The sequence below is a fragment of the Oryzias latipes genome, chromosome 20 (assembly GCF_053564925.1).
Source record: "Oryzias latipes strain Hd-rR chromosome 20, Olatipes_Hd-rR_3.1".
Classification (NCBI taxonomy): Eukaryota; Metazoa; Chordata; class Actinopteri; order Beloniformes; family Adrianichthyidae; genus Oryzias; species Oryzias latipes.
Window position 1 is genome coordinate 11,707,525 of NC_136256.1, and position 22,963 is coordinate 11,730,487.

General features: G+C 41.0%; 1 protein-coding gene across 5 annotated transcripts in view; it reads left to right on the top strand.

The window, feature by feature from the left end:
- mpp7a (MAGUK p55 scaffold protein 7a) overlaps window positions 1-22,963 on the top strand; it is a 157,198-nt gene that overhangs the window by 127,246 nt on the left and 6,989 nt on the right. For all 5 annotated transcript variants that reach the window (XM_023949912.2, XM_023949914.2, XM_023949915.2 and 2 more), the window contains 4 exons: window positions 6,002-6,082; window positions 10,052-10,145; window positions 13,558-13,666; window positions 16,746-16,889. In XM_023949912.2, coding sequence (XP_023805680.1) covers window positions 6,002-6,082; window positions 10,052-10,145; window positions 13,558-13,666; window positions 16,746-16,889 — 428 coding nt within the window. The remainder of the gene's footprint in view (window positions 1-6,001; window positions 6,083-10,051; window positions 10,146-13,557; window positions 13,667-16,745; window positions 16,890-22,963) is intronic.

The following is a 22,963-nucleotide window of genomic DNA, read 5'->3' on the forward strand; positions in this document are numbered from 1 at the left end:
CAATCAACTTTTGATCTATATTAGAAGCATTCCCAGTGGTCTTTTATTTATGAATATGCCGTTACTAGCCAAAATAAAATAATATAATTTGTTTACTGTGATAGTTTCTGCACAGCAGCAGCAGTTCATTAGAAATTCACCTCTGAGTTGTGGGAGGGACTCTTGGCATGGAGTAAGCCCTCCCACACTTTCCACCATCCATCTGTTTACACTCTCTCCCACTAGCTTACAGCCCCTCACAACCCCAACCTAACATTAGCAGTGAAACAAAAATGACAAGCAATATTGGAGCCATCCGGCTTATTTACAGTTCTGATCCAGATTCCAGCTTCAATGAGGAAAATTAAGACGTTTATAGTTGCCTGCAAGTGGATGCATCAGAATGGAGCAGAGCAGGGAGCTCATGGCCTGCCAATTGTGGCATCTACGTCACAGCTACAAGCTTTTTCAAGCAACATTTTTTTGTCTGCTCTTGATTCACAACTATTTAAATAGAGAAATACTCAGAAATGCAACTTTAGGTCTATTTTCTCCATATATGTCCTCCATCATCAGAAAAATGCCACACGAACATGTTAAAAACACAATTTTTTAAAACACTTTTATCCGGGTCTACAAGCCCTCCTGACTGTCTCTTCACCACACAGCAAAAATCACCAGCTTAGCTCAAAACTCAGCTTTAAGCTCCAAATGGGTGGAACAAACGGTTCAAACTTCTTGCATAGTCCCAATATTATTCCCAATATTTAAAAAAAAAAAGAGCCAAGCAGTAAATTCCTCTGCAGCTTCCTGAGCACAGATCTTAACTCTTTAGACAACTTTAGTTGCTGAGATAATATAAGAGACATAACCTAGAATTTGTCTCTGTTGTTTTTCCATACTATGAATAAAAGCAACTTTGCATTAAAGGAATCAAGAATAATCAAACCTACAATCGGTGGATTCTTACATTTAGAACAGCTAGAATGAAGTCTTATTTGACCAGATACAACATGAAATCCACTAGTTTTTCCAATGTTGATCATGAAAAATGAACAAAAGTCACGCTGTGCAGACAGACAGACAAATACAGGCGTATTTTTATTTAATGTCACTTTATAAAATGTTTTCATCAGTACCAAATTGAAAGTGATGCTTCATCTGAGTTATGGTTTGGAGGCTTCACAGCAGTGTTTGAGCGGCAGCTGTGCTGAAGGTGTTCCACCCACGTTTGCATGTCTGCTGCCTGTTTGCAGCTCTGCGGCCTGACTGGCCAGTCCTTTGTGTGCAGAGCATGTTCTTCATCAGGCGAGCTGCTCATTTAGAAAGCCCATTTTCCTGCCAGCATGTCCCAGCCTTACACCCAGGATGCTGAGCCTCTCCTGCCTGTCTCGCTAATGTAAATGTTTCCAATTAAATTCCATATTTTGGAGGACAATCAGTGGACAATTTCTCACACAGCGGCGTAGAGGGCCAAAGAAAGATCTGCTTTTTGTTTCTCAGCCTGCTTCCTTAATTTTCTCCCAGGAGCCACTAGATTTTTTTCACATTAAAAAACTTTGTTTTCTTACTGAAATTTTTTTTACTCTGAATTTCACAACACAAATGACCGCGCTTGACCCCTGAGGAAATCTTTTTACACTCAAAGATTGCTTTTTGGACAGTTTCAGACAGCTGAAAATTACATTTATAAACCCAACTATGATAGAGGTCAGCATTTTACTGTCTTAACACCAAATAAAGTACATTTATTGTTAAAAACAAACACATTTTCCTGCAAAAGCACAGTACAATTTCATGCTTAACATGTGGATTAATAGTTTTTAAAAAAAGGAAGTATTAAGTAGTAATATGTACTTAGATGCACTAAATTTAAAAAAAACACACACACAATGAATAAATCTTTCTAGTGATGCATCACATTTCTATTTTCTCTTAAAGTAAAATCTGTATATAAAAGTAATATTTCAAATTTTAATAAATCCATTATAATACATTTAGTGGTGTATTATATGTGCTGTAGCTCTGAGGCAGTTTTTTTCCCTTTTGTTCAAAAGTAATCAACTCTGTGCATTTAATAGCCAGCCTAATGTAAAAACACATCATCCACCCTTTTCTTTTAAAAAAAATTCTTGATGAAATCGATTAATTGATTTGACTTCATAACAATGTTTTGCTTATTTTTTAATCCCTTAATGCCTGAATTTATTTCCAGCTATAAAAATGGTTTTGCTTTCAAGTAAATGCTAAATAAAACTAATTTTGTAGTAAAAGTGGTTTGATGCATATTTACATCAGTTGGCATCAAGGGGTTAAGCTAATAACAAATTTCTTTTAGATTTTGAACAAATATTAATTTGAAATTTAGAAAGTGAAAATTCTTCTTCAGTTTAATTTACTGCTTGTAAATTATACATTTGCATTAAAAAATACAAATAAAATATAATTTCAGATCAAATAAAGTCATGACCCATCCATCCATTCTCTTGACCGGTTTCACCCGAAGTCTAACCCAGCTACTGTTGAGCGAAGGCGGGGTAGACCCCAGACACGTCGCCAGGCTGTCGCAGGGCCCCAATCACACAGGCACACACCTAGGGCCACTTTAGAGTAATAAACTTCACCTTTGAAGCATGTTTTTGGACTGTGGGAGGAAGCCAGAATCCCTGGAGAAAATCCATGCATGCTCGGGGAGAACATGCAAACTCCACACAGAAAGGGGTTTGAAGCAGGGCCTTTGTGCTGTGAGGCAGGAGCGCTAACTGTGCAGCCCCCTGACCAGCACAGTCTTGACTAAATCTAAATTGAATCGATTCACATTGATTCCTGAAGTGCACTCCCTGCTCAAATCCCATTTAAAAGAATAACCTTCCTACCCTCCACATGAAACCCCAAAGGCTAACGGTTAGGGGAACAACTGGACATTAAGACCAGACTTTCTTCTGCTTAAGCTTTAATGCTGATGTAATTATGGCATTAAAATAACTGTTTGATTTTCATACAAATCTTTTACATTTGAATGTTTTGTAGCTTCAGGTTAAACCCTAGTTATCCATTTTTCTGCATGAAACCAGGAGTCGATTTAATGGCCAGTATTTTAGAAATGTTTTGCTTTTTTGTCAAAATCTTTTTTCGATGGTTCTCCTAATTGCTGCTCATTTGCAGCTATTTCCAGGCGGGAGAGCCGAAGCAGAGCAGAGCTGCGAGGAAGGGGTTTAGGGGAAGGTCAGCGTCCTGCTCACAAGTGGAGTCTGCTTTATTGTTGGAGCTGCAGACAGGAACGCGGCGGCTCTGTGTGCCTGACTTGGCTTCACCGCCGCCGTTTTTCCACTCTCCGGCCCAACACCTTCCCCACACGTTGTTTTTGTATCAAACATCGCCCCCCGCCTCCCGAGGCCTTTCTCTCGCTCCTGCAGGCGGTCCTCCTCTAAAGCACGCGGTCCAAAGTACCCACTAATGATGGACCTGCCGCCCACCTCCCACACTTGCATGGAGCGCTGGATGAATGAAGTCTCAGATCTGTTTCAAAGACAAATCACGATGCTTATCTGGGCTTTTGTTCACTTCTAACACGACGGCCAGTGCAAATATATTTTTACACACTGTTCGCACAGTCTGACCCAACCGCGGAGGGGTTCTGAAAGAAATCTGATTATTTAACCTGTCAAAAAGCTGCCTGGATTCCCACATTTCCCCGTAACCCGACGCCATGACCTCCAGGTTTCTGATGATTTGAGCCTTTTTAATTTGCAGCTTCGCCCTGAACACATGTAATAGGTCAATATTTGTTCGGAGTTTATCCAAACATGTAAAACTCCTACTTGTCTGGAACCTGCGCCGTAAAGGAGTGCTGCTGCCCGTCCTGATCTGACTGTGGGAGCGCCGGAGCCAGCACCGTGCTGGACGGGACGCTAAATGGTCAGGATGTGCTCCCTCCATTAAACCTGCTTCTTTAATGAGAGCACTGATGAAGTCTGACATTTTTAGCGAAGGGGGAGCAAACTGCAAGGACAGAGAGAACACACAAAAAAATGAGGGGCTCCAGTTCAGCTCAGAGCCGCCGAGTTTCTCCTTTTTACAGCCGCCTTCATGTTCATAATGCTGCTGTTGTTTCGGTGAATTGTTTGGCACAAAAAAGTGAACCAAGCGGTGCCGCGAGCGAGGTCAGACGGTGGAACGGGCCGCTGCCTCTGCTTGTAAAAGTTCGGGCGGTGAGTCTGCTTGGCAGGCAGGCGGCTCATTTAATCGCTGTCTGAGGTATTCTGAAGAAGGGCCGCCGCCATGCGTCACTGATATCGCCCGTGGGGGGCTGTGGAACGGTGGACAAAGTGAAAGTGGCTGTACAAGTGCGAAGAACTGCAGGCACTGGCTGCAGCTTCGGCAGCTGACGCCAGAGCGCCACGTTCCTACTCTATGTGGAGGTTTGAGCCCACTGGGTGGACCTTCTATTATCATGCTGTAACACCTTCAGCCATTGTGAACCCTTTCCTCTATGGCACAGCTGCATTCCCCACTGAAGAAAATACTAAATGAACTCCATTTCGTCGCTGCAATAAATCACGGGGCCCTCAGCTCCTCAGTCCGTGTTGTGAAAAGCCTTCCCTCTGCGGGAAGATTGATGCTGTCATCTGCTGTTTTTCTATGAGACGGTAACCACAGAATGTCCTGAAAGGCTGTGGTGTCCGTCCAAAAGAAGATTTTTCAGAAGCAAAGCAAGGAAACTGCTTTTATCACTCGCAGCAGACACAGAAGAAGTAGTGAGCACAAGTTAGACTGCAGGAGAAGATGTTCAGAGTTCAAAAAACACACCTGTGATGTCCACACCTGTTCAGTTAGAGTGACCTCCTTCACACTGAAAGAAATCTGGAGGAAATTTCTTCCTTTATTTTTTCCACCAAATCCACCGGACTGATGGAACTCATCGTCCGTTTACTTTAGAGGTGCGGCCTGCTAAACACATTTGCCTGGAGAAACGAGTTTTCAATCAGGTTCGGCGATTGCGCCGCCTGCCCAGAACGCCAGGCATGCGAGGAATCTCGATCCGAGATCCAGCACACTCTGCAAGGAACTATGCACAATTTTTTTTGTCCATTTTGTTACAAACATCAACTTAGAAAAACGGAAACATTTGGCAAAATCGGCTTAACAGATTAAGATTTTGTTGGGTTTTTTGGGGTTGTCTAATTTACCTGCCATATTAGTGATAAATGCTGGGGAGAGACGCTCAGTTTTGTCAGCAAATCGTCAATTGATACATTGTCGATATAAGACGGTCTTCACTCCCACTCGCTGCCCCCGTTTTCCCACTGGGGATTTAATGGAAAGTCCAGCTGACTCACGGCGGGGCAGGAAAAATATTCTTACGTTCTCTGTTTTTCTTGCTTTCATCTCCTGCCAGAGCAAAGAGGAGAAGTGGAACCGAAGATTTACAGAGTTAAATCAACTGTCCGCACCGCTCCAGTACGCTTCAGACTCGAACCCATCAGATTACAGACAATTTTGAGATTGTAAATGTAGGATTTCTGCAGAAATGAACACGTCTGGGATGCATCTTGCATGTAAAATGACTAAAAGTGCATCATCAACAAGAACAAGTGTTGCAGATTGACGAACTTGTAAGAAATAAGGTTTTTTGTTGTTATATAGTTTGTTTTTATACCTGACAACAGAGGGTTCCTGTCAGACCCGTTGGTTTTCTGGAAAAGCTCTTCTCTAATAACTTCTGCTGTCCTCCTTCGTTGAAAGTCGAAACATTAAACGTTTACGATGCTGAAGAGCCGTGCAGATGGAGCAAAGATAACAAGAGCAGAGCAGGAGCCTTTCAGTTTCTGATCAGCGATCATTATATCAAGTTTAATAATTCAAATCCTTTTGTCATCTTAGCTCTGACATTCCGACAGCTGCATAAACCCGTATTTCAGCACATTACAGTCCGAACTTTGTCTGGTTTTGGACATCAGGAAGTTTTCATGTCCGTCCCTGCTTGTGAAAGTGTTGAAACAAAACTTTGGTTTTTGTCTAGGACCCACTGGCGTCGGCATGAACGAGCTGAAGAGGAAGCTGCTGATCAGTGACCCCCAGCATTTTGGTGTGACCATCCCACGTAAGTTCAGCTCCGAGTCTTTGAATGCTTTTCTGTGTGATCAAGCATAATGTGCCTCCCCTGCAGTTTATTATTCTCTAAAGGCACTTGATAAAAATGTTTAATGGTCACACTTCTGGCAGAAATTAATTTCACAAAATAAGGGACAAGTACAGACATTTCATCTTGGAAGGGAAGTCATAAAAACAGAATCAATAGCAATAATATCTACACGCTTCACTATTGTAACATATTGATGCTTATTTAGCTTCATAAGACATAGGACATAACCATAAAGACCATGCTAACAAGTCAACCATCCATCCATCTTCTTCTGCTTATCCGGGAGCGGGTCACAGGGGCAGCAATCTAAGCAAAGATACCCAGACTGCCCTCTCCCCGGCTATTTCCTCCTGCTCCTCTGGGGGAACCTCGAGATGTTCCCAGGCCAGAGAAACATCTCCAGCGTTGAGAAGTCAGCTAAACTCTCTATATCACTTTTAAATAACTAAATCCGTTAAATTCTTCATCCTCTGTGTCGCTTTGGAACAATTCCTCTGAGCCCGTCGTCAGACTGAGCGACGCTTCTTCTTCTGCATTGCTTCTGCGTCACAGATAAGTCACACCTGGGTACAAGCTGCACCCCCAATTACACAAAAACGTGTGACTTAAACTCAGAAATATACACTCATTCTTTGGTGCTTTCATATCACACTTATATTTTGGTGTTTTGTTTTTTTTTTCCCTTTTGATCCTTTTTACGGCTTTTACTTTTATTTCTAAAGCTCTCCTTTGCAGACATGGGAATATTCTGACCCTACAAAAGAAAAAGTATAAGTTTAATGTTGTGCTTTTTACAGAAACTTGTTGACTTTTTTTACTTATTTTTGCATACCTGTGGCTCAAAGGACAAAAAGACTTTACTGCATGTCTTTGGGAGGGCTTATCAAAGACGGAGGGTTTTGTAAACACACTCTTTGAGGTTGATGAAGAACGCTTCAAATAGACGTATTTTCAGCATTTGCCTCTATGTGGCGCTGTTCTGAGGAGGAACGGCACACCAGCTGCTCCCCTTCTGATCGGTTTTACATCCGAGGATCTTCTTGTCCACAGAGACGAATTGGAAACACTCAGAGAAATGTAAGCACAGTTGCTCGGCAGAAGTTGCTCAAATCAGGCCCTTTGGATAAAGGATGTTGAGTTTACTTGTCCCAATATGAGTTCTGAGAACTTTAACCCTCCCAAAAGCTGGGCTTGTTTGGTGTGGCAGCTGCTGGGAAGATTCTCGTTCATGACAAGGCAGCTTGAGGTCCAGCTTTCACACTTACATTGTCAACTTTCCCATTTTAAATGTGTCTGTCCTGCCCTTCGTGAACTGGGGACACACTCTCCTTATGTTTTCTGTCTTTCTACTGCTGCGTCTTGCTTTTTTTCTTATTTTTTTTTTCCTTTTAAGGGCCCACGCGCAGCCCTCTCTGCTGAACGCTGTCCAGGTTTCTGCAGATGACGGGATCTCCAGTTTGGCAGAAGGATTTTGTAGCTCTGAGATGTCCCACAGCCAGCATATTGGGACAAATAAATCTCAGTTTGTACATTTAAGCCCAGTAAAGGCGCTATTAATTGCGCCCATACCATCTGGGGCTTGCATGGAAGCTTGCAACATGAGTTTAAAGGAAATCTGAGCACAGCTCATAGTGATTGCTGTTTTTGCTACATGCAGCGTCAAAGTCTGACACTTAAAATGTCCCTGGTAATAAAATTTCATTGGCAAGGGTCTTTTTTTTCCCCCTGTTAGGTCTGTTAATTGTTCTCAAATATGACGTGCACTTGCCTAATAGAGCCAGACAGTGGGATTTTGGAGGACGTACGGCACAAGAGCTGGCTCTCGCGTACAGGAAAGGGATGGAAAGTATCTCGTCTCACTCCTTTTTCAATGGCACTTGCTGCCAGAGGACACATGGATGTCTTCAAAACGTAGTGTTGTTTCAGATTAAGCCTAAAAGCTCGACCTGTTCTCTTCATTTAAAAACCGCAGCTTGGGACGCCACCAGATTGCGGTCCCGATGATGCTTTTTCCCTCCCTCTATTCTCCTCTTGTCACTGTGAAATGTAAACCAGCCTTCGAGGAAACAGAGACACTATTGAAAGCACTCGAGTTAGAGGTTAAACACCATCATCCCAATCCAAGATTACAGATGCATTTACCCTGTTTGTGAAATCGTATTCACTTGTTGATCTGGATCACCAATATAAAGCAGACACGTAAGGTTTCGGAGGGTTTTTTTGTTGAGTGTTTTCTTCTCTCTTTAAAGGAAATTTCGAAGTATTCATATTCATCTTATTTCAATTAGCTTCTGGTAAACAAATGCCACTATTAACTATTAAGATGTTAGATGGCACTGTCACTGATGATTCCTGGTGAGGTCAGTCCCTCAGGTTTGAAGATCTGGAGTTCCACACAATTTAAAGCGGGAAAAACGGACACTTGTTGCAGCAAATCTCTTCAGAACAGATTATGAAACACATTTTTTCAAACTAAAAATGTATTTAATTTACGAAGATAATTGTTTTTGTGTCTGGGATGTGATCTTAAAGAGCTCTAGTGATGCTAGTAACAAAGATATGTGTGCAAATACATTTGACATTAATGAAGACTTCAGGGGGCACTCCAGATGATTTGAAATCCTGGTGCATCAACAAAAAGACATTTCACGGAAAAAACAGGAAAGGAGTTAGAAATAAGTCAGTAATTCTCACCCCACTGGCAGATTGTATGTAAATAAGCAAAAGAAAATCTGCTAATGGTGTAAAAAATTTTATCTTAAGGAAAATAATTCATTTCACTTAGATATATTTTTTCAGATCTAGGATTTTTATTTTTGAAAAACTTTCTTAAAAGTATTATTTTCTTGCAAGACAGAAAATAAGACATTTTTTTCTGGAAACATTGGTCTTTTTTACTTTCTCCGTTCAATTTTTGTTTTGTCTTTCTGCCTGTGCACTGCAGAATCACATCGGTCATAATACTTCTCATCTCTTACCTCAACAATGTAATGTGAACAATACGCTAAAGCACTGGTGTCAAACTCCAGGCCTTTAGGGGACTAATCCTACATGTTTACCAACTAACCTGACACTTTTTAGCTTCCTATATGCAAAACACACCTGATCCAGGTAATCAGCAGCTGATGGGGCTGGATTTGAAGAACTACCAAGTATTTTATTTTTTTTAAATCAAAAACAGTTTTGAACCACATTTGGTTTGAATCATTGATTAAATCATTTTTATAATGTGTGTTTTTAATTTTGTACCCAAACATCTGTTAAAATAGAAAAAAGAAATATTACAAACATTTTAGTTTGGTTCTTTTAAGTAATATTTTGTAAAGTGTAATTACAATATTGTGATACATTTATTATTTCTTTCACTCCAAAATAAACTGTTCTTTTCCTTGTTCGTCTGTGTACTACATCCAAATTAGCACAATCAGCTGGGTTTTTTTTTAAAGGAATTTGCAATTCTGAGACATTAAATGTTACTCAATCTGCCTTCAAAGTTCACAATGCTGCAAACATTCTGCTAAAAAGTGAAGCTCAAAAACTCTGCAAAACATGGCAGTCGGGCTGCAGGTGATAAAAGTTTAACAGTTTGTTTTGGAGCTGCTGACGGGTAAGTGCTTCCCCCCCTCTGACCTTCAGAGAGGAGCTGCAGTACAAGTCGACCCCTGCACTCTTGCAGATCCAGATCCTCTCCCTGGTCACGTTCCCTCCACGTGCCGCTCTGGCCCCCTTTTTTTTTAAAAGGAGAGCGCAGAGAGCTGATCTTCCCTTGAACCTCTTTGGGCTTTGTGGTCATTAGCAGTTGTTGATGTTGTGGAGATCTGCAGGTTGCAGCGTGGGAACATGGCTCGCTTCAGCACCGTTTTAGCTCCAGCAGTGACTCACAAAGTCTAAGCTTCAGGTGTTCACGGTCCGGTTTCTCTTTGACAGACACCAGTCGGCCCAAGAAGAACCACGAGACTGAGGGGGTTGAGTACCACTTCATCTCCAAGCATCTCTTTGAGGCGGACATCCAAAACAACAAGTGGGTAAAATCGTCATATTCAAAGCTTTGATGATGTAGATTGAACTGGATAATGACCAGAGGGTTGTGATTTTTACGATTTTCAAAGTAGTTTTAAGTGTGAACTTGTTTTTACCTTTTTACTGTAAAAGAAAGCAGTTTTTATCAAACAGGTTATTTGCTTGCAGCTTCCGTCAAAGCTTCGTAACATTCCTAAAGCAAAATCTTCGTAGGTAGTAGCCCCCATTTACAGGTTCAACACTAATTTATAATTAGCTGATTAATAGACCATAATGTCTGCAGTTGCAGTTGCAGTTCATTCTGGACCTGCAGAGAGCTGGTTCTGCTTGATGTTAAGTTTATTGTTTTATTATTTTTTTATTTTGTCGTCTCACTGGTTGACAGCGTGACGATTGAATTATGTCACACAATCACAAAAAGAAGGAAAAACCTTTAAAATATTCAAGTTTAAACTTTTAAAAGGCCTATACCGTGCCAAATCAACTTTTTGAGCTTTGAAGTGTATTATTTTTAATCCTCATAAAAAGAAACCCCAAAGTGTTATTTAGATCTGTTCTCACACTTCTGAGTATTCCTCTAAAAACCTGCTCTCTGAGCACCAGCCCCTCCAGATCCACAAATATAAGTGGATCCTCATGAGCTGACGTAGACCACTGAGAACAGCCCCTTCCAGGAAGAGTCTGCGCTGCCAGCCCCGCCCCCAGGCTAACACAACACAAACATGCACTTTGTCCGCTAAGCTAGCGATGATCAGCAAAAACACTTTTACTTTATATGCACAATATGCACATCCATTTTTGCAAAAGAAGAAACACTGCCGAGGCCGACTCTAGGTTGACGTCATGAAATGGGCGGCACCCACAATGGGCGAAAGGGGAGTCGTCTTACTTTCGGGTAGGAAGAGAACTTGGGAAAAATGCAAAAATTTGTTCTTTGGTAAGCCAAAGCGAGTATATTATTATATACATGAATATTGTTTACTATAAAAGACTCAATATTAGCATGGAAAAGGCCCTTTTAACACAACACTTGTTCTGCACATTGAGGTCAAATGTGTACAGGCCATTTAGGTGAATAAGGCACAGGCGTGTTTCAAATCCCAGTCCGCTCATCTTTTGATCTGTTGTAAAAAGCATTCCCAGTTCTAATAGTCATTGTTCAGTTTTTAGCCAAAATCTGTATCGTTTTCTAAAACATTGTTTCTGTGGAGCAGCAGGAGTTCATTAGAAATTTGCCTCTCGGTTGTGGGCAGGACTGTTGGCATGGAGTAAGCCTGCCACTTCTTCCCAACATCCCTTTGTTTTATGTTCTCGGTAGCTCACAACCCTTAGTTAACATTAGCAGTGCAACAACAATCGCAAGGAATGTCAGAGCTATCCAGCTGTGCAGGTTTGAGTCAGACGAGGAAAACAAAGACGTACATGTTCTATTCGTCCACAAGTGGAGCAGGGAGCTTGTGGCCTGCCGATTGTAGTTTCTACGCAACAAGTACAAGTTTTTTCAAAAATGTTCACCTGCTCCTGATTCACAACCATTTGAATAAAGGAGTACTGGAATCCAAATTTGCAATTTTAAGCTATTTTCCTCATATATGTCCTTCTTCATCAGAAAAATGCCAAAAGAACATGTCCATCCCTGTTTAAGGGAACCATGCACAAGATCATGCAGGTTAATCCTGCACAGACCCATTTAAGCAAACCGTGCACAGGCAAGTTTAGTGAACCATACTTATGTCCACTTGCAGAGGTGGACCACAGGACCCCGATGTGTGATATTCAGTACAAATTCTCCAACTAGCTGACATCAATAGATGACAACATGTCATGTGCTAACAATTGCTCTACATAATATTTTAGTTAAAACTAGGTTGTAAAGAGCATAGCACTGCAAAAGACAAACCAACTTGGGTTTAAATCATAAAGCACTTTTGTCTTCACAAGACTACCCATTTTTCCTCATCCTCTTCTCTACATGGTTGTTTTACTGTATTGGTGTTTGTGCTCAGGTCAAGAGGTTTATGCACAACATGAGCGTAGGCTATGGAGACTGGCCTAATATTTCAGTGCTGCTGGGTTTAGACAAACATATCTCTGAGATTTTGCTTTCAAACAAAAACTTGCAGGCTTATCATGTTAGATCCAAACCCTTATAAGCTGAAAGTCCCAGCTGCAGACTGCCCGTTTCCACAGTTCAAACAGCAGCTCCCTGCTGTCGTCTGGGAGTCTGTAGCTGAGAGTGAGCTGTTGATGACAGGGCCGGGCCCTCCAGACGGTGGCCCCTAGATCTCCTGTCTCTCATGCCTCCTTTTCCTGGTCGCCCTCTCAGAGAGTGCAGCCACACCGCAAGCCGCCTTTACATTTGTGGCCCACAAATGAAAATGCAGGTTGTTGACGGTCATCAGAGTGATGGATGGTCTCACACGAACTGCAGGAAAAGATGCGCATGCATGCAAACAAACACATCCTCTGCGAACGGCAGAGGGAAGCCTGTGGTGGGGAGTGCATGTTGTGTCGGGGCATGAAGGAGGAGGAGGAGGTGCTGTATATTTAGGCCGTGTTGCGGTGGAGGTGAAGGCATGCGATGTTTGGAGGGGGTGAGCGGAGCTGTGATGTGGGGCAGATGCGCCGAGCTCTCAGCACTACAAAAATTACAAGGCGGCAGTGGCAAGATGCAAGATGAACTTGTTTGCGTTTTGCCTCATTGCATGCAGCAGAAACAATGCTGTGATCATAGACATGAAAGGCCGCAACAATCCGTGTTCGCCTTGAACAGCTTTCCCAGGGAGAGCCCTGGTCTGTGTCAGAACGCCAACACTCCACCCTCTCAGTGAAGCTCTCTCTGCCGGCGTGACGGGCTCTGACCATCAACCCTCACGCTGGCACACAGGTTTTGCTTCTCTCAATACAGGCTACTGTATGCTGTAAATGAGAATTCCATTACTGTAAATGAGTTTTATATACATATAATCCCTTCAAAAAAACACAAAAGTAAATTACAAGAGCAATTACAATAAAATGTTCTTTTTTACATGGCATGGACGGTAGGCGGTATACCACACCGTTCTTTGAGCACCACACTCTTTCCACGTTCTTGGATTTCTTTCCTCCTGGTTTCCAGCTAAAAATATTCCAATTGGAAAAAAAAGTATCCAGAGAAAAAGGGTTTTCTTCAACCCGTACAGTTTCTGCTGTGCTGAGGATAACGGGGAGAAATTAGGGCTTTAACTCTTCTTTAGCAGGCGATATTTGACTGAAAGAAGTATCTTTTGTCTCTTCAGATATATTAGTGATTAAAAGAACAATTCCTCTGTCTCTGTAAATTTGGGGACTTTTTATAAGTCATTATTTAGAATATAATTTGGCCAAACTCCAATAATTGGGCATCAACCCGTCTCCTGTTTTTCCTCTTTCAGGTTCATCGAGTACGGAGAGTTCAAAGGGAATTACTACGGGACGACCCTGGACTCGGTTCGCTCTGTCCTGTCCAAAGGCAAAGTGTGTCTGTTGGACGTTCAGCCTCATGTGAGTGACATTGTCGCCCTTTTTCTCTGGTTTTCAGTTTGCTTTCTGTTTTTGGATCTCCACTTTCACTTGTTTCAGAATTAAATCCACCTATAAATCCCACTCTAATCATCTTTTGATCTATTTCCAAACCTTTACCAATTGTCATTTAATTAGAATTACGCCGTTTTTAGCCTGAAAAATAGCATAATCATCACAATTGTGTTGTTTTATTTCCCCTTAGCTTGCAGCTCCTCATGCCCCCAATCTCACATTACCGGTTCAACAAAAATAGAGCTTTTAGCCAGATGCTAACATTTATATTTACTCTTTTTATGCTTCGTTCACACTGAACGCTATTCCCGCATCAAATTCGCGTCCACTGTCTTTCTATTGACACGTGTCAAATTTGCTGGTCCAAGCTAGTCTAAAAGTGTGTTCATAAACTTCACTACATGGGAGCATTGCCTATATATCTCTTTTACAATGCATGAAAGACACAAATTATGTTAAGAAATCAAGTTTTTTATGTTTTGAGAAGCATCGGTAATCATGTCTCCATGTCTGGGTTCATGAGGTCATTCAGAGATTCTCCCAGTACGGTGATGCTCACCATCTACTGCAGGATCTGCGTCTGAATGACATCACTTTCAGTACTTCCAAATTTGACGACTTGCTGTCCCGCATTAGTAAGAGGAAGGAAAGAATAAAAATAAGAACAAAGTCAAAGGATCTTTTTATAATTGACTTGATAGAAATAAGAAAAATATTCAAATGTGTTTGGGAAGAACGACCAGATTCTTTGCAGAGAGCTTGTGCCCCCCTCATTGTATTTGCTATATAACAAATACACCCTTTTTAAACTGCATTTTTCCATCTGCACCTAATTCACAACTTTCTGACAAAAAAAGAAATATTCCCAAATACATTTAAGGCTTAATTTTCTTTACATATGTTCTCCGTCATCAGATAAATTCAGCAAGAACATGTTAAAAACACCAAAAACATCTTTTTCATGAGTGGGTCTTTAAACCCTGACTTTCCTAAAGAAACTTAGCAAATGGAAGGCTCATTTTCAAGAACGAAATTGCCACTAATTTGCTCCATTCAAAGTCTTAAATTTCTTGGGTAGTTTGGGATCAGACTTTATTCAGATGGCTCGCTCCAAGCTGAGCCTGGACAAACCAGAGTCTGTGTGATATTCCGCTCCGTTTGCTTTTGTTCAGCGGGTACATTTACCACAACAAACATCAGGATGGCAAGTCTTCAAACCACAAACATATGGAGCAGTAAAAGCAATATCATAATCCAGATCATTGTCCAAGCATGTGTTTTCTCATGGCTTCACTTACTTTGGCACATCCTGGTTTAATTTTTTTTTTCTTCTTCTGTTTTTTTTTTTTCCCTTTTATTATTAATTACAAAGACAGAAAAAAAAAAGATGCACATAAGTTTCTGAGGAAATGCAAATATCATTGTGAAAACAAGTAAACCATATAGAATACAAGATATTTTCCCCCTTTTATAAGTGAAAACAATCTGCCAACGGAACAAGTAGAAATAGTTCTGGTAAGATTTCTTCTTCTGCCCTTTTAAAATTGAAATCAGCTACAAGCTCATATGCAGGTTTTTGCTCTAAATATTGGAATTATTATGTCCTAAAATGTTTGTTGGTAAAAAAGTTTTTTGTTTTTTTTCATCTTTAAAGTCTGTAAACTTATATATATACGCTTATAAAATCCTGATTTTAGTGCTACAACAGTCCAATTATCCTTTATTTTTTTAGACCCGTTAAAATAAGACTAGAATTACAAAATTTATGTAATTTATGACTTTAAAAACTATTGTCATCAGAGATACTACTTGAAAGAAAAATGTTGTCAAGATCAAACGACTCGCTGTTTTAAAACCATGTATTACACCTTACTGAAAATTTAGTGAGTTTTTTCTTGTATCAAGTGTAAAAAGGTGTTTGAAACTAGAAACAAGACAAAAATAACTTTGTGATATTTTGTGGCTTTGCATCTTCACTGGTGTCCATGGATTACATGAAATCTTTCCATCTTTATCCACCTTTGTCATGGTAGGGATAACACTGCAATGTAAGGGTGTGGTCATCTAAGATAGCAAAAGGGTTTCATGATGTCAACCTGGAATCGGCAGGGTGTCTGCGTTTTGTCCACGAAAAAAAACAACATCTGAACTTTTGCAAAGATAGATGTGCATGTTGTGCATATAAAAGTAAAGCGTTTTTCTGATCACCAGTAGCTCCACAGAGAAAGTGGGCGTGTGTCTTAGCCTGGGGGCGGGGCTGGCAGCGCTAGGCTCTTCCTGGAAGGGGCTGTTCTCAGTGGACTACACCCACTCGTTTTCGTGGATTGGGAGGGCTTAATGCTTAGGTTTTTAGAGGAACGGATCAAATTACCGCTTTGGGGTTGCCTACAGTGAGGAGTGAACATTATAATACACTTACATAAAAGAGGCTCTTTAAATAAACAATGCCAATAGGGTAAGATTAAGGATTTTACCAAGAATCTTTTTTTTAAGAAAATGTTTCTAAGCCCCTTGACCTGTTGTATTAAACAAAAATTGTTTTGCCATTTATAAACTTTCTTTACAGGATTAACTTTTTTGCAAGGCAGAAAATATTTTTTATGAAACGGTCTGTTTCTTTCTTAAGATTCAGTTTTCACAGTGAAGTCAGTTTTGACTTATATAAAGAAAAAAACGATATTTGAACTAAACGTTAGACAAAGCATACCTTGTAATATTTGTGCTTTTGCAGTGTGTATGCGTTTTGTCTGATTTTTTTTTTTTTTTTTGGATTGGTGTCCGTTCAGTCTTAGTTTAAAATTTTAATGTCTTGAAAATCTGTCCCTTTTCAATTTACTAATCTCACTTGACTGAAACGGATCTTTTCTAACGACAACCTAAAATAAATTAAGATAGAATAGGATTAGATTATTTCATCACTACACACTTTGATGAAGATATCTAAAGTACAATTATACACTGTTAACTGGAGGATTCTATTATATTTTATTTTCCCTGTGAATAAAAGCATACGTATGTTTCTCCTTTGTGTTCCCTGTCTTCTCAGGTGCTAAAGGTTCTTCGGATAGCAGAGTTCAAACCTTTTATTGTGTTTGTGAAACCTCCATCCATCGAGAGACTGAAGGAAACCAGAAAGAATGCCAAAATCATGTCAAGCAAGGACGACAAGAGAAGCACCAGGCCATTCACGGTCAGATACAGGAAATTATTGTCAGATTCTCTTCAGCATTTAGCCACAGCCGGGTCAGGTTTGCCGTCATTTAGACGGACACTGAAAGTTTAAGTGTCATCAAAGTAGTTCCAGGTTTGAATTTCTGAATCATCACAGCTGTGACCAAAAGATACAACAGCGTCCAGAAGTGCTACAGTGGAATTCATGCGATCAGAATCGAACACGTTCTGATTTTAAGATAAGATGACCTCCGGGCACGCTAAAAATATGTCAACTTGAAGCATGAAGCTGGAAGGCTGTAAAAAACACCCGGCTTTGCACCTTTCAGAGTAACAGCAGAGACTCTGTGGTCCCGCTGAGGATTCTGTCTGTGTGTGGAGGGATGAGGTCATCCCCCCACACACCTTCATCCCAGCCCGGCAGGGACACACATGAAACCAATCAGGCGGGTTGCCGTGAAGCTGACGGGCGAAGGATCGGAGGGAAAGCATGATGGTTTTCCCAGCACCACCGGGCTCGGAGCTGTCCAGTTCCCGTGTCTTAATCACCACAGGCAACTTTAAGGTCTACATGGAGACCGCACCCAGCAGAACAGATGGAGGATGACTGACAGCCGTCTAGGGCTTAGGGGTCCTAGAGGCTTGTAGATGATGGATTAAAAGTGATTCTTGGTGACAAAGTAGTACTGATTTTATGGACTATATCTTACCCTTTAAAATGTGTTTGTTCCATTTAGATATGTTCAACCATTTTTAGTCTTTTAAGTTCCTGATCAAACACTTAAAAAAAATAAGCTCATCAGAAAGCAGCAAATTCCATCAACGCGTTTTTTATATCCATGCTTATAAGAACTCTTCTTCTTCCTCTTTTGGCTTCTCCCATCAGGGGTCGCCACGGCGAACAAGTCGCATGGTAAACTTGGCAATGTTTTACGCCGGATGCCCTTCCTGACGCAACCTTCTCAAACCGGGCTTGGGACCGGCACAGAGGTAGAGAAGGGAACAGGGAGCAGCCCGGAGTCGAACCCTGATTTCACAGACGGAAGGCGCCGCAAACCAGTACGAGCTAAACCGGCTCCCTATCCATGCTTATAAGAACAATTTATAAAAAAAAGTCAATGAGAAATATATGAAGGTTTTTGGGGGGACAGCTGTCCTCAATAGCTGCTTCAATCTTTTAGGTTTAGCACATGGGAATACAATAATACAGTAAATTGATGTTTAACCATTGATTTAACATCAATGGTCAGTAAGCAATGATTGGTTTGGATTGAACATGTTGAAAAAAAGGGAAGAAGATCAAGAATTTTTTCTGACAAATAGAATGACTGAGCTGTTTATTTCTCTATAGAAGGTTACGGCATTTTGTCTTCTTGGAACCAGCGGCTACTTCCTATTCGGAATGCCAAGGTTTGGAGTCACTCAGTCCAGTTTTCATATACAGTAAAAGTACTGAACCAATTTTTGTCTTGAAAAACAATATCAATTTACAGTTATAATCAAGTAAAAATAAATATTAAAATACATCAGCTTAACAATTTACTTTTACCATGCTGGTGTGATATTGACCAGTAGAGAGACAATAAGAATTAGTATTTGCCATTTAATTTGGAACCCTTCGTATTTTTGGAGATATTTTAGCGAAATGCCTTGTATCCAAGATATAAAGGTTATGGCTTTACTTTAAAAATGTAAAATCAGTAGTGACCTCTGGGTAATAATGGTGTGGCAGGTGGGAATGTTTTCAAGCATGTTCCAATCAGTGCCTGTGAAACAACGTTGACTGTACGTCACCGCTTCCCTTCAAAGTAAAATGTGTCAGGAAAGCTGTTTCAGCCCTGCCCGTCCTCTGCCAGCTACACTTCTTTCCTGACGACATGAGTCTGCTTTAGTGCTAAAGCCTGACAGACAGTAGTGTCATTGTTTCTGCAGCTCTTTAAAAAAGAAAAAAAAAATCTGAACTGGAGTGGAGACGAGCAGGACAAGCTGATGTAATTCATCACTGCGCTCTAATGCAGAAAGCAGCCAAGCAGCAGAAAATTACAGTCAAACAGCAAAAGAACCACCTGCTTTGGATAATCTTTTAAAGACATGACAGGTGTGTGGGTTTTTTTTATTTCAGCAATAAAGCAGGCATCCTGCTGGACCTGCTGCAGGTGGTGCATTTAAAAGGTCACACCTGAGGAGGACAAACTGAAGCCCACAGCAGTTAAAGGTCCCATGAAGAGGCTTTCTCTTAGCAAGCAGACTTTACTGCAGAAAGATCTGAAGAATCATAGGATGAACAACTCAAAAGTGAAAGCCTCAGTGGTTACAACAAAGTTTGAGTCATTAAGCTCATTTTTTTGCAATCAGAAGGGCCATTAAACGTTGGAAGGATAAAATGTTAAAACAGGCACATGACATGGGTTGATTCATTTGGAAATGAAGTGATGTCATGCCATTTTTGATGAATGTGTCCCAAGAGTTTTCTTCTAACGAGGATTGTTTTGACGCGTGGGATGACAAAGAATATCCACTCCCTCAGACTCACCCACTTTTCCATTTGCCTTTTCTTCCCTCTTCATATGTAGACCTCTACCTTTTTCTCACAATTTTAAAAATTTTCCTAATTAAGACTATCCCTATTTTTTCCTCTGCAAGCAGCAATCTTCTGCAAGTGATGTTCCTTTACCTTAATTGACCCAAAACTCTTGGGATGTGTAGTTTTTATAAGTTCTCGTTGATTCCATAGTCGGTATGATTATAGTAGCATCCTCTGTGTCAAAGAGACATCAGTGTGTGAGTGTGTGAATGGGACTGTGGCTGTAAAGTGCTTTGGGCCATTGAGGAAGGTAAAAAAGCCTTATACAAGCATCAGCCATTTACCATCCTTAGCATTTTTGCGAGCATACATACAACAGGAAGTGAACAGAAGTTAAACACAGCAGCAAAGAAGAAAAAAACAATGGAGGCATTTCTCAGAAAACAAAGCTAGTGAAATTTGAAGGAACTCTGAGGCTTTTAGTTTTTAAAAACATCTGAGCATCTGGTGGCTTACTTTAATCCAGTGCTTCTCAATTATTTTTTGCCAGGCCCCCCCTAGGAAAAGAAAATGTTTCGCGCCCCCCCTGACCCCCCCCCCCCCCCCCATAACCCCCCCCCACACACACACACACACACACACACAGACACACTCGCGCGGTGACAATACATCAGGTCAGTATCTATAAAATTTGTATACCTAAAATTGTATCTTTTAACACTAACAAAAGAAAAAAGCAAAATAAATCCACTTTCAACAAATATTAACTTTATTTAGCCACAGAAACCCTGTTCTAGTCTAAAACAGAAAAGAAGCTGAAAGTACCTGAAATAAAAAAAATCTGTCATTCCTTATTTAAACTAGAAACATTTTGACCAACTGAACCATTTGATGCTGAAAAAAATAATTCAATCAATAAATAATATTAAATCTAAATTGATCTGAAACATTAACACAGCAGCACCAATATATTTAACGTTTTTAGTCTGAAGAAATAGGTAAAAACGTGCTGATTTTTTTTCCTAAATGACGGATTGTTTATTTCTGATCTCATAAAAGTGCAGCTGTTTTCCTGCATTACCTGCTGTCTTTATGTCTGTCTGACACTAACTAAACCACAGGCAGACAAAGAAAACATGGATGGAAAATAAAGACACGTCATCAAAATGTCTACAATAGTTCATAAAGAATGACATTGTTAGCATGAGCTTAGGAATCTAAGGGCAGCGGTGATCTTGGGCAACAGGCAGCGGTAGCAGTGGTCCGCGTGCCCCGATTCCCCTGGCAGACAGGGCCCACACCACCCCTCCCCTTTCGTTCTCACTCGCGCAGCCGCGGACAGACAGAACAGACAATAGGAACCGAATAGTGGACCAGATTATTTTCCAAGCACTGAGCCGCTGTCACCGCTGCCCCCACGTTAAATTTGCGCACCGGACAAACCTGTGCCTAAAACCGCCACCACCGCGCGCCCCCCCTGGCATCGCTTCGTGCCCCCCCCTGGGGGCGCGCCCCGCTATTTGAGAAGCACTGCTTTAATCATAGCAGCATCTAAGCAATAACAAAAAAAATATTCAACAAATGCAGCATGGTCAGAACTGGACTCGGAGACCCCTCCTGCCTTGCGTTCCAAACAGGAAGAACCCGCCGGTTCCACGAAGTCAAAATCCCATGGACTTCTGAAGAGCAATAAACAGCTGATAGTCATTATACTTGTCAGAATAACCATTCTTGCTCTGATACATTTTTTAACACTTTTTGAATTTCCTATTTTTTTTTTTTTCATGATATTTTGTTTGTAGTTCAAATTATTCAATTTATAGACTGACCAATCAGATGCCTCAATAAAAGTATGTGTAGGCTTTCAAGTCATAGGTGTGTGGACTTCCAACTAGCACACTTCTAATTGGCGAGATTGGTTGCCATAGAAATGTTGACTCAGATTGACTTGGACCAATCACCGCTTCCTGCTGATGTTTGGCTCCAACGTAGCAGCATTCATAAAGTGAAAAAATGTTGACTTCATTTGGTTCTAGCTGGAAGCAAACCATTTTCTATGGGTGACATCACACTCACTCACTCAGTCCAGTTCTCACATACAGTCAATGCTTTAAAGACAGTAAGAACTTGAATCTGAAGAACACCAAGCTTTTGTTCAAAAAGAAACGAAAGACCATGATGAAAACAAACCTGCCAGAGTATTAAGAATGATTAACTCATCGAAAATCAGCAAATCCTTCTGTTTATCACTTCAAGGTAAAACAACTTCACACAGAAGTATACGGCCTGCCTTCAAACCCTTATTTTTTTAAAGATTTATTGTCATGTGAGATCTCGACTCACAATTGCACTTATTTGACATTGGACAAAAGTCAAATCCTTTTGTATGAGTGCAAACTCCTGTCATGATCGTTTGTCCTGCTCATTTGCTAGCCAAAATGACCACAGATCTAGAAGACTTCCTTCAAAGCTCCAGACACGCCCACTCAAATCATTGGTTCGTGCGACCATCCATCTCTTTTGAAGTGATTGGTAAAATTAGGGACTTCTTCACAGAAAGCATCAGAGGCCAGACTCTTGTCCTCGTGTCCTCTTTCAGTGATCTCCAAAGTTGATGAAACCGTGAGAAGAGGCGGTAGACTCTGAGAAAGCCTGTCTGCGTTGGTGGAGTCGTGCCAGAAAAGCAGGCCAGGGTTTTTTGCGGGCTGTCACAGCGAGCAAGCTCTTATATTTAGCTGCGCGGCTAATCCATTATAAAGCGGAAAACCACCAGAATGGTTCTGAAGTAACTTCTGGCTGGAAGAAGCCTCCCTGAAAAGCAGGCGATTCAGGAGTTTGAAACTTTTTACGAGGCTGTGTTTATGTGCGTACATGCCGGGCGCACACACTGCCGGATTTTGTGCGTCTGACTTTGAATGTGTATCTATGTGTATTTATAATAGTCTGTTTGGCAACGCGGTTGGCTATAAAACCATATCTGTCCTGAAATCTTGAGTTGAATGTTCCCTGTAAAAACAGGAGGCTAAATTGGTGCAGCCACGTTAGACGTGCTGCAGTACTGAGGGCTGGATCTGCCAGAACCCACACGGCCAAACCAGAGTCCTCACAGGGACCACCGCCAGAGATACCGGCCCTCTTTCAGAGCACTCTATTTATTAATACAGGAGCCCCAGGTATCCAATATTTACCTCCAACCCAATAAAAATAAGTTATTTTGCTCCTGCTCGCCGTTAGGATGGGGTTTTTCCCTGTGCTTTGGATCAAACCAGGGCCACATCCGGGCCTTTGGCTGACCCTGACTGGGTAAATGAGGATTTGAAAGTTAAATATAAAGAAATGCACTTCATGACGGCAGCGTACTTTATGGTTTTTCTTTTAAAGGTCTTTCTGTTTGTGTGGGAACATGTTATGCCAGAGCTCAGCTGCACAGTTAACAATAAAAGTTTGGTTTTAAAAAAAATTGTATTTTTAAAAGGGGGCTGCACATTGGTTCAGTGGTAAGCACCCTCGCCCAACAGCAAGAAGATCCTGGATCATTTCTGTGTGGAGTTTGCATGTTCCCCATGTGT